At 39.9% G+C, this 11,866-nt stretch overlaps 1 protein-coding gene across 1 annotated transcript in view; it reads left to right on the top strand.

Annotated features, from left to right (window-relative positions):
• stip1 (stress-induced phosphoprotein 1) overlaps nt 1-10,686 on the top strand; it is a 30,210-nt gene extending 19,524 nt beyond the window's left edge. The window contains exons 8-14 of the mRNA XM_059955298.1: nt 904-1,024; nt 2,563-2,659; nt 5,226-5,350; nt 6,410-6,446; nt 8,637-8,740; nt 9,204-9,376; nt 10,252-10,686. Of these exons, the coding sequence (XP_059811281.1) occupies nt 904-1,024; nt 2,563-2,659; nt 5,226-5,350; nt 6,410-6,446; nt 8,637-8,740; nt 9,204-9,376; nt 10,252-10,324 (730 nt within the window). The 3' untranslated portion in view covers nt 10,325-10,686. The remainder of the gene's footprint in view (nt 1-903; nt 1,025-2,562; nt 2,660-5,225; nt 5,351-6,409; nt 6,447-8,636; nt 8,741-9,203; nt 9,377-10,251) is intronic.
• The last annotated feature ends 1,180 nt before the right edge of the window (nt 10,687-11,866 follow it).

The raw sequence follows: 11,866 nt of genomic DNA on the forward strand, positions 1-11,866 counted from the left end.
TTTATACTGTTATGCACCTTGGTCCAGAGGAATTGACAGTATGGTTGAATGACAATAAATTTGAACTTGAATGTTAAATAGGTTGTGGGTAGTAGGGTTTTCCATGTTGAAGCCTCAGTAAAGTATACTTAATGTCATTATCTCTTGTCCAGATTAGAAATTGGTGACACTTCTGTTTCAGTCCTTTGATGATGTCATGCTGCACCAGACAGATGAACCTTCTACATCATAGTCACAGCCATCTTTTTTTTAACTTCACCATTTCTAAACTAGCTCGGTCTGTGTTCTGATGGTTTATGCAACATCCCAATCTGAAGTGTTGCAAATTTCCTCTGGTTTGCTACTAACCAATAATGAAGTAGTATTTTTTTGAGGATCAGCAGGACTGTAGTATACCGTTGGTCTGTCAACACATCGAGCAGCCGTTTGACAATTCCTAATAATGGCCTGTAACATGCTGGCCGAGTTGCACCTGAGTGCCATACTCTCACTTCAACCTGCTGGCCAATGCCCCTCACATTGCCTCTATCATGACCTGTACAGCAGCCGTTTCAGTCTTGCAGAAACATCAGGTGCCTAGCATAGCCACATCCAGCTGTTTTATTTTAAAAGAACTGAGGCGGACAGTACTTCAACTCCAGAACCAAGTCAACTCTGCAGGCTACAAATGTATTTAACGAAATGAAAGAAAAATATTGTCACGTCTTTAAAATCAGTGAGAAGTGTTCCACAATCCTTGTAGAAATCAGTGAATTTGTATATGCTTATTTGTTATTTATGACTCTTGAGGCTTGAACAAGCAAATGAAGGGTGGAAGGGGAAGTGATTAAGTACAAACAATATAAGTAAGTATTTTGATTGCAGTGTGAACAATTTAAACATTAAGCTCCTGCATCTTTTCAGGGCATATGCGCGAATTGGCAACTCCTACTTTAAGCAAGAGAAGTATAAAGAAGCTGTTCAGTTCTACAACAAATCCCTCGCGGAGCACAGAACTCCTGAGGTCCTAAAGAAATGTCAGCAAGTAAGCTTATTCCTTAGTCTCTTGAAACTTTTAATACACTTGGATGAACTTAAAAAGGTCTGCATCTGTACACAACTGCACAGTGAGCTAAACAACTTCTCAAAAATCAGCTGAGACAGAAGCTTGAAGCTTTCTTCAAGTTTTTTGATGATCACTTTACTGTGAAGTTGCAGAGAGTTAAGTAAAATGTGTATTAAATTCAATACAGAATCGTTGTGTGCCTGAATACACTAATACTGTTGATTATTCTCACAATCAGTGTTAAGCAAGGTGATAATCATGCGCAATACCCCATAACTACACAGTGTAAACAAGAGTAAACTCGTGATGCAAATGATAAACTTAATACAGTGGATTCTTGTTAATTGGACCATTGGTTAATTGTGATTGTTAATTGTGACAGCCTCTTATTTGGAACAATTCTTAACAAAAACTAATCGAGAGAGTAGCCAAAATTCCCTTCATTTATTTGGGACACTAAGCCGCTTAATTGGAGCAGGACACTTGGCTGAACAATTTCTAATGAGCATGAGATGTGTGCACTGTGTGGCCATGAGACACTTACTTGGAGATGCCAGAGTAGAGAGTGAAAAGTAAACAGTTTCACTACAAGTTAGAAACTATCAAGAATTTGAAGGTATCAAATACTTTGTAGTTCCTTCTTTGAAGGTAACATCTTGAATATTACAATAAAAAGATTTGGAGGATGCAATCGTTGACAGCACTGTATGAAGGCAGTCAATTATTTACACTAGGTGTCTTGTTCGTTTACATTCAAAAGAACTAATTGCTCTGATAACTATCAGGAACTAATACATAGTTGTATAGTGCTCCACTAGTATTGGAAGTGTTCTAATTAGTTCTACATACTCCATCTAGACGGCTAGGATGCAACATCCATGGTCGACCCTGACCAATGGAGGCCTCGCCTCATAAGTACATAATCTGTTACTCAGTTTGTCTTTTTAACTTTCTATAAAACTTACCAATTGGGACAGCAGCTTAATTGGGCCTAGATGTACTTGTCCCTATGTATCCCAATTAACTGGAATCCACTGTACTTCCTTCAAAATACATGTACTGAATGTTTACAAATATTCATGTGTCACCGATTATTGTCGTTGCAAGGGCAAATAAAGAGTGGATGGAGATATCTGTTTCCACCATGTGCTTCAAATCAAAATTTAAAAACTAGCCTGTGCAGGAAATGGTATATATATTTTAAAAAACAGCTTGCATACAGAAAATCCATTCAAAATGGACTACACCGCCAGAGGCCAGAACAAAAGGTGATGCTGGAATTCACAGTCAAGTGGTTGGTCTTGGTGCCTCGTGGTCTAGCTCATGAATATTGTCTTGTTCTTGTATACTGCCCCATCCCTCACTTTTTAATTTGGAAGATAGGTTATGCTAACTGATTTTAGGATAGACCGTTGCTTCCAGTGCACTGTTGCTCCTGTGTTTCATGAGTATTACGAGGAAAGACCTAGCTCCTTTTCTAGGGACTATACCTTCTAAAATAATCACCTGTTTTCCAGGCTGAGAAGATCCTGAAAGATGCAGAGAAGGCAGCATATATTAATCCAGAACTTGCCCTGGAAGAGAAAAACAAAGGCAATGATTTCTTCCAGAAAGGTAACAAACATCAAACTAATATTTAGGTCCTAATGCTGTTAAAATGCAGATGGAGGAAGCGTGGCCCACGGCAGTAAATAATATTCACATTTTGTTTTAAAAGTTTAACTGCAGTAGCCATGTAGTGAGAATTTCTAACACCAGAGGGCACTACTGCAGAACCCTGAAGCTTAGAATCAAAAAAAAGTTGGAAAAGGTGTTTCTTCTATCTGGCAAGTTTGTTTGCTTTCCAACAATATTCTGATGTCCTTGAAAAGCAATATTGAAGTTCTGTATTTATTTACTTAAAGCAATTAAGTTAATTGGAACAGGAATCCAAAGCCAGATACATTTATTTGATAGTATTCTAATATTAAGCCTATCATGTGATGGGCTGAATGGCCTTTGTTCTGCTTTATCTTGCAGTTTTGTGTCATCACAGCTTAGGGGAAGGCCATTTTGTTTAATATGCTAGATTTCAGTTGGAGCTTATTGATGGAACCATTCAAATAATTTAAACTCGCTTTTATCCTTGTAAGCTACACTTTCTTCCGTTATATAGCTTCCTGAAATTTGCAAATCTCCTCTTATGTCTCTGTGGACCTTCTTCAGGTAATTCCAAGTCATCTGAATTCCTAATGTTTTTATCTTAAACTACAGTTGGATTCTGGTGTTTTTTAATCCAAGGTTCTTTCAGAAGTCAGGAAAGAGGCACAAAGCGTTGCTTCACAATCGTTTTATTAAGAGTTGATCAGATGTGGGGAGGTGATTGAAGTCAACTCGTCAAGAGAAAACTAAGATTAAAGAAGACTAGAGATGATTAAAATGACACTGCTTCCTGTTTCTCTATTTTATAACCTTGGAGATGAGGAAAATTCCATTCATCTTTATAGATAAGAATTAACGAATTGGAAAGCTGTTGTTCAAATACAGTATTATCAGATTAATCAATGAGAAAGTGCTTATTTAAATAATGCAGAACAAAGAAGCTTCCAGAGGATTCCAGAATTATATTTTGTATAATCACTAGAGGCATATTAAACTTGCAAAAGTTTTTTTTTTAAGTGTTTATTATCAGAGTACATATACTTTAGATATAGGCAGCCATGAAACAAAGAATCCTAACAGAACCTGAGGACTGTCAAACACCCAATGTGCAGAGAGAGGGGGGGGGAGGAAAAAAACCTGTTTCCTCTGCCTACCAACACTCTTATTAAGTGACAATCTTCACTTTAGAATTTGAAAGCTGTGTGGTTTGTTTGAATAAACTGGGAAACAGACTGACCTACTAAAATACAAAAGCACACAGAAACAGAAATAAAAGCAGAGCTCAGCAGGCCAGGCTGTACCTAGTAAAGAGACAAATTATTAAACCTTCAGTGAATTCTCATCAGGACTGGAAAGATAGGGGTTGGAGAGAACAGTAAGATGAATATCCAGATGGTGGTGATGAAGCCTTGTTAATCATTACTGATCTCTGTGAAGGATCTGTAAAGAGAGGGAGAGAGCACGAGATGGAGAGAGGGAAGCAGGGAAATTGAAAGCAAGAGAATGCTACACACAAAGTCCTAGAGGAACTCAGGTCAGGCAGCATCTACGGAAATGAATAGACAGTCGACGTTCCGGACTGAGACAAGAGAAGATTAAGGTGATGCTGCTTTGTTTCTCTGTACCACAGAGATGAGAAAGAATCCATTCATCTTTAAAGTTAAGACTTAACCAGTTATTAAGCTATTGTTTTCCAATTGGCTGCTGACTGCTGGAAATGCATGAGACAGGTAGTATCTGTGGAGAGAGGAATGCCTGAGTTAAACATTACAGGGTAACACAAATGCTGGAGGAACTCATCAGGCCAGGCAGCATCTACGGAAATAGGTGAACAGTCAATGCTTTGGAGACCCTTCATCAGGACTAACATTACAGGTTACTAAACAGTAGAGTTGACTTGTATCAAAATTGGCCAGTTCTAGGACTAGAATGATTCCTTATCTGAAATGATTGATTCACTATTGAGGTCTGTAGGCTCTAGCATGAAATGCAAGACACGAGACCTGGATGATTGATTTTGTAATAATTGGCTAATGTTCATGGATTCAAAGATAATATCCTTTACAACTATGCTCTCTCAATTAGGAAAACAATTTGGTCTCATTATTTTCAATAATGCTAGCATAGAACAGACCATGGCAGAATCAAGAACAAGTAATTAGTCCAGCGGTTCCCAACCTTTTTGCCTTGGAGCCTTACCATTCACCAAGGAGTCCGTGGATCCGAGGTTGGGAACCCTTGAATTAGTCTATGTAAAGAATTGGAGGCCCAGTAGTTTGGGTTCTTCTATTTACACATAATTTTGAAATTGAATAAGTGCAATAATGTTTACTTATTTAAAGTTATTGCAGTCTCGATAGAGAAAACTACTTGGTTTTGGTGCTTTTTCGGATGTTTCTTTGAAGCCCTGTTCTTCTCAATGCACGTGATAATGCCCGCACAGAACTATTATCAAACTTAGTTTTTCTTTAGACCTAATGAATGATGCAGATTTGTTTCTGTGAATGTAGTATGTAATCTGTAAGTGCTCCTCTCGCAGGTGATTACCCACAGGCAATGAAGCATTACTCAGAAGCTATTAAACGTAATCCGGATGATGCAAAACTCTACAGTAACCGAGCTGCCTGCTATACCAAGCTCTTAGAATTCCAGCTAGCTTTGAAGGTAATAATTTTTTTTTAAGGAATACTTCTCTTGTTTTTTTTCTAGCAGCCAAAGTTCAAAATAAATTTATTATCAAAGTACATGTATGTTTGGTGCATACTATGTTGGCCATTGACACAAAAACATTTCACTGTTTCGATGCACAGTTGACAAAAAATAACTTAATCCGATCTTGAAGTTCAAGGTTGAGTTTATTACCAAAGTGCATAAATGTCACCATGTACAATCCTGAGATTCATTTTCCTGCGGGCAAACTCAGCAAATCTATAGAATAGTAACTGAACAGGATCAATGAAAGATCAACCAGAGTGCAGAAGACGACAAGCTGTGCAAATGCAAATATAAACAAATAGCAATAAATAACAAGAACATGAGATGACAAAGATAAAGTATCCTGAAAGTGAGACCATGTTCACTAAAATGTAGCATTGTAATGCAGATAGGAAACTTAATACGTGGTTTATCTTTGCCTTTCAATGTCAGTTTGCCACCTTTTAAGTTATTAAGTTGCAAATAACTGATGGAGGAAAGGAAACAAGGATTTTCTTTTTAAAGAAAGGGGATCCTTTTTTGGGGGAAACTGCATTCTTCACTTCAGGAAATTCACATCCAACTAAGTCGTGACTACTATTTGTGCAGTTGTCGCCAGCGGGATGGCAGTATGAATAGAGTTTCTATCTTAATGGAACTGCCTCAAGCCTTATCGAACACACAAATGAAGAATGGAAATTAGCGGGTGGATAAAGGAGATTAAGCTTTGAGATTTGTGTACATTTGGATTGAGTATCTGTGAAGTAGACACTTCAGTGTTGTAACCTTTTAATCAATGAATATCATTTAGGCCATTCTCTTGATATTTGTGTGGTTGTAGCTGCTCTTCTGCCACGTATAACGAAACATAGGTACTACTCGCAATACAGAAGATCATGTTTTCATGTGTCATTGTAATTCTAAACACTTTTTATCTTAAAAATGCGTTTGTGAAATTTTAAGCACTTTCATTGTGTAAATAATATTTATTTATATATACATTCACATACTTTTAATTTCCCCTGGCAGGATTGTGAGGACTGTATCCGCCTCGATCCTACATTCCGTAAGTAGCAGTTTGCTTTAGGATCTAATAGTGGTCAAACCTAGACAATTGCCGCTGCCAGTGACCCTATGGATTTATTTTACTTGCGTGATGTGCCCTCAGCTCCAGTGACTTCTCCAGAAGTCGAGGATATGCATTTGCAATTAGCAAACGTACAATTTTGAAGCGATGAAACTTAAACGTACCCAAGTGCAAGCTAAGCATAACTGAGCAGTCAGCAAAAGATACAACATCAGTGGATCCCCAGCTGCTACATGCTGTGATGAACAAAGCACGAATACGTGATTTACTCCCTTCGCTTTTACCACGCCATGCATGTGACTAGTTACCATAATAGGCATGGAACGCTGAGTATATGCAGATAGAGAACAGATGCATGGCTCCTGGAGCATCATTGCCCTGTTCTTTTAATTTTGTTTGCGGGTAGTCAAGTGGGCTGGTGGTTGTTAAATCTGTTTGTTTCAAAAGCACACCAAATTCAAAATGTTTCCACTGGGCCGCAGGTAGACTAACCTTTTATTTTAAACAATTTATTTCCTAATAGATGGTGCTTGAAATCTTTCAATTGCTCCATGATTCTTTCATGAGGAAGAAGTGGGTCATTTGGCCCATGGAGTCTGCTCCGCTATTCAATCATGGACTGATCCAATTCTTCCAGTCATCCCCACTCCCCTGCTTTCACCCCATACCCCTTGATGCCCTGGCTAACCACAAACCTGCCTATCTCTGCCTTAAGTACACCCAATTACTTGGCCTTCACAGCCACTCGTAGCAACAAATTCCACAGATTTAACACCTTCTGACTAAAGTAATTTCTCCTCATCTCAGTTCTAAAAGGACGTCCTTCAATCCTGAAGTTGTGCGCTTTTGTCCTAGAATCCCCTACAATGGGAAATAACTTTGCTATATTTAATCTGTTCAGGTTTTTTAACATTCGGAGTGTTCCTATGAGATCCTTCCCATTCTTCTGAACTCCAGGGAATACAGTCCAAGAGCGACTAGACGTTCCTCATACGGTAACCCTGTCATTCCTGGAATCATTCTTATGAATCTTCCTTGAACCCTCTCCAATGTCAATATGTCTTCTAAAATAAAGAGCCCAAAATCGCACACAATACTCCGTGTGGCCTCAAGAGTGCCTTAAAGAGCCTCAACATCACATCCCTGCTCTTATATTCAACAATATGCCAACAGTGCATTTACCTTCTTCACAATCGACTCAACCTGGAGGTTAACCTTTAGGGTATCTTGTACAAGTCCCTTTGCATCTCTGCATTTTGAATTCTGTCCCCATGTAAATAATAGTCTGCCTGTTGGTTTCTTCCACCAAAGTGCACGACCATACACTTTCCAGCATTGTATTTCATTTGCCACTTCTTTGCCCATTCCCCTAAACTATCTTAGTCTCTCTGCAGGCTCTGTTTCCTCAACACTACCCGTTCCTCCACCTATCTTTGTATCATCGGCAAATTTAGCCACAAATCCATTAATACCGTAGTCCAAATCATTGACGTACATTGTAAGAAGCATCAATCCCTCCCAACATGGACCCCTGTGGAACTCCACTGGTAACCAGCAGCCAGCCAGAATAGGATCCCTTTATTCCCTCTGTTTTCTGCCAATCAGCCAATGCTCCACCCATGCTAGTAACTTCTCTGTAATTCCATGGGCTCTTATCTTGCTAAGCAGCCTCGTGTGTCACCTTGTCGAAGGCCTTTTGATCCTGTAATTTCCTCGAAGAATTGCAATAGGTTTGTCAGGCAGGATTTTCCTTTCAGGAAACCATGCTGGCTTTGGCCTCCCTTGCCATGTGCCTCCAGGTACTCTGTAATCTCATTCCTGACGATCAATTCCAACAACTTCCTAACCACTGATGTCAGGCTAATGGGTCTATAGCTTCCTTTCTGCTGCCTCCCACCCTTATTAAATAGTGGAGTAACATTTGCAGTTTTCCAGTAATCTGGTACTTTCTCAGCATTTGAAAAGTGCATGGACAGGAGGGAGTATTCAGGGCAGTGGTCCAGGTGGGGGTCGATGGAACTAGGCAGAATAACAGTTTGGAACTGTTTCTGTGAAGGGCCTCTTTCTGCGCTGTAGGGCTCTATGCCTCTTGGTGAAAGGAAGACCGCTTTTGATGGTGATGTTATTACAACTAAGGGGGTTTTTTTTGTTCAATTTTATTCATTGCAGTCAAAGGCTACACACGAAAAGGGGCAGCCCTGGAGGCCTTGAAGGATTTCTCCAAAGCCATGGATGTTTACCAGAAAGCACTTGAACTAGACCCCAACTCCAAGGTAAGAATTAAGTAATTGCATTTCGGCCCTTCTGGCTTTGTTCATGTAGTGAGTGCCTTCTGCAGTTCTGTGGTGCAAAACCATCTTTGATAACTGGGGGAGAAACCTTTTGCAAGTACTAGGCTATGCTTCCTGGAATGAGGAAATGTTAATGCTTATGCTAGTGAACTAGTTCAAGTGGGTTTTGGACAATGGAGGTGCTGCAGTACTTGGGCACGCTAAAAATTTGCAGTCTTATGGGCCATATCTAAAGTGCACCGTTAGTAATGTGAGTGTGATTAGTGTCGAGTAGGGGCTCCCAACCTTTTTTATGCCATGGACCAATACCATTAAGTGAGGGGTCTGTGGACCCCATGTTGGGAACCCCTGGTGTAGAGAGTGTATTAGTTCCATTGTTGAAGGTGTACGATGTGTCGTGTGGTCACTGTTGACAAGCTAACTGTTTTGTTTCCAACTTCCTTAGGAAGCCTCTGAAGGCTACCAGCGTTGCCTTATGATGCAGTATAACCGGAACGATACCCCAGAGGAGGTAAAGCGCCGTGCAATGGGTGACCCAGAGGTGCAGCAGATCATGAGTGATCCTGCGATGAGACTGATCTTGGAGCAAATGCAGAAAGACCCACAGGCACTAAGCGAGTAAGTCTGCAGTAATGTACTCTGTTCGTTGTCCTGAATAAGTTTAACACACCTGTCTTAATGCTGAATTGTAATGACTATTGTGAGACCAAGACCAGGGAACTAACTAGAGAGGGAAACACCAGAGGTCATTGAGCCAGTCCTCATCAGATGGAAAGGGTCAGTAACTTTAAATTCCTGTGTGTCACTGTCCTGGACCCATCGAATCAATGTAATTACAAAGAAAGCACAATAGAGTCTCTACTTCCTTGGAAGGCTGCGAAGATTTGACATGAAATCAAACACCTTGACAAACTTCTACAGATGTGTGGTGGAAAGTATGTTGACTTGCTGCATCACAGCCTGGTATGGAAATATCAATGCCCTTGAATGGAAAATCCTACAAAAGGTAGTGGATTTGGCCTGGTCCATCACGGGTAAAGCTCTCCCAACTATTGAACACATCTACATGAAACACTGTCGTAGGAAAGCAGCATCCATCATCAAAGATCCTCGCCACCCAAGCCATGCTCTTTCTCAGTGCTCTCACCACCAGATTCAAGAACAGTTACTACCCCTCAACCATCAGGTTCTTGAACCAAAAAGGATTACTACACTCATTCTATTGAGATGTTCCCACAACCAGTGGTCTCACTTTAAGAATTCTCTATCCTATTTCATGCTCTCGTTATTTATTGCTACTTATTTATCGTTGCATTTCAAGTTTGTTGTCTTCTATGCTCTTGATCTTTCATTCAGAAAATGAATCTCAGTTGTATATAGTAACATTTATGTACTCTAATAATAAATGTTACTTTGAACTTTTACCTTCAATATAGATGTCTGCTACCACACAGCATTAACGTTCTCTTCTTCCCCCCCCCCCACACACACAGCCATTTGAAGAATCCTGTTATAGCCCAGAAGATTCAAAAACTTATTGATGTCGGCCTAATTGCAATCCGGTGATGATCATCTAGATTCATCAGAGACTCAAGGATAGTCCTTCAGGAACGTGCCCTCCTGGGATTTGGGGGGGGTTTGTGGTGGGTTGGGGAAGACCAGGATTTAAAAAAAGTTAAAACAGCCAAATGAAATTGTACAGCATCTCATCTTGTAACATCTAATTATTTAGTGAGATATATTTAGTGTAATCTTGATACGAGAAAGGCCTGTGCACTTGTACTTTTAATTTTTTTCGTTTGTTGGGTGACTGTGAAATGTGCATCTCTGCTGCTGTTGTCATCTTGCAAAAACTGCAGAGATGTTAGTGTTCAGAGGTTTTGCAGTTTCTTGATTACACAAGAGTTGCAATAAAGTATTCAACCATATAGCTGGTCTATTTTTATTCATTTCTGCTGCTGTTAAATGAACAATTCACGAACCACAATCTCTTGTAACCAGACCTTTTTAAAACACTTTTCTAACCCCCTTCATCACAGGTTAAGACGGGGCAGCATTTTGCCGTGCCTGGAACTTGGTAAAAGTTTCTAGAAGCCTTCTCTCAATGAAGGCAAATATGGTGATGCTAGCACAACCTTTTGGCCATTTGAAGGAAGAAGTATAGATCAAAGCCAAAAAACTGGCCCAAAGTTCATGGTCTTTTTACACCACTTTAGAAATTTGTTTTGAACACCTAGAGTAGTACCACTAACACTTAACTCCAAACTAAAATATTCTGAATTCATTATTGGATAAAGCAAACTGACATCATTGGCTCTTCCCAGGGTAATGTCCTAGATATTGAACCTTTAATTACCATGTTACTCAGGTGGCCAATACTACACTCAATATGGGCATACTGATCTCTGAACTCCGTGTCAAGCACTTGAATTGCCAAAGCTACAAGTGCTGGTAAATGGGATTAGATGGGTACTGGATGGCTGGCATGGTCACGTTTTAAGGGTCTGTTTGTGTGGTGTGGCTTTAACTTTTAACATTTCTATGGTTTTCCTTTCTTCATTACTTGCCTGCTTCAAAAGCCTTTGGGGAAATAGAATATCTGGAGTTTTAGCATCATTGACTAATGTTCCCAGTCACAGCATTTTGGGTATGGCTTGAGGGCAGGAAAATTCACTAAAAGTTTAGAGCAACACTGAAGTTTTCAAAATGAGGTTTGTTTAGAAATGAAGGACAGTAATGGGCCTTTCCGGCCCAGTGCTGCCCAATCACACTCACGTGACCCATTAGCCTACAAATCTCTATGTATTTAAAACGTGGAAGGAAACTAGAACACCCACATGGGGCACTGAGAGAACATACAAACTCCTGAACAGTGGCAGAATGGAACTCTGGTTGCTGGCACTGTAATGTTAAACCAACTGCTGTGCTATCTATGAGAGGCATAGAGTGAATGTGCATGATGTTGGTGAACTGAAAGGGCACTGGTTTAAGGGGAGAGAGTTAATATACATTGTGAGGGGAATCATTGGGCTGAAGAGCACATTTCTGTGCTGACTGACTCCAGTTTGAAACTTCAGTCTAGCATTTCATGGTCAGATGATAACTGTG

Source organism: Hypanus sabinus, chromosome 31 (assembly GCF_030144855.1).
Source record: "Hypanus sabinus isolate sHypSab1 chromosome 31, sHypSab1.hap1, whole genome shotgun sequence".
NCBI classification, from domain to species: domain Eukaryota; kingdom Metazoa; phylum Chordata; class Chondrichthyes; order Myliobatiformes; family Dasyatidae; genus Hypanus; species Hypanus sabinus.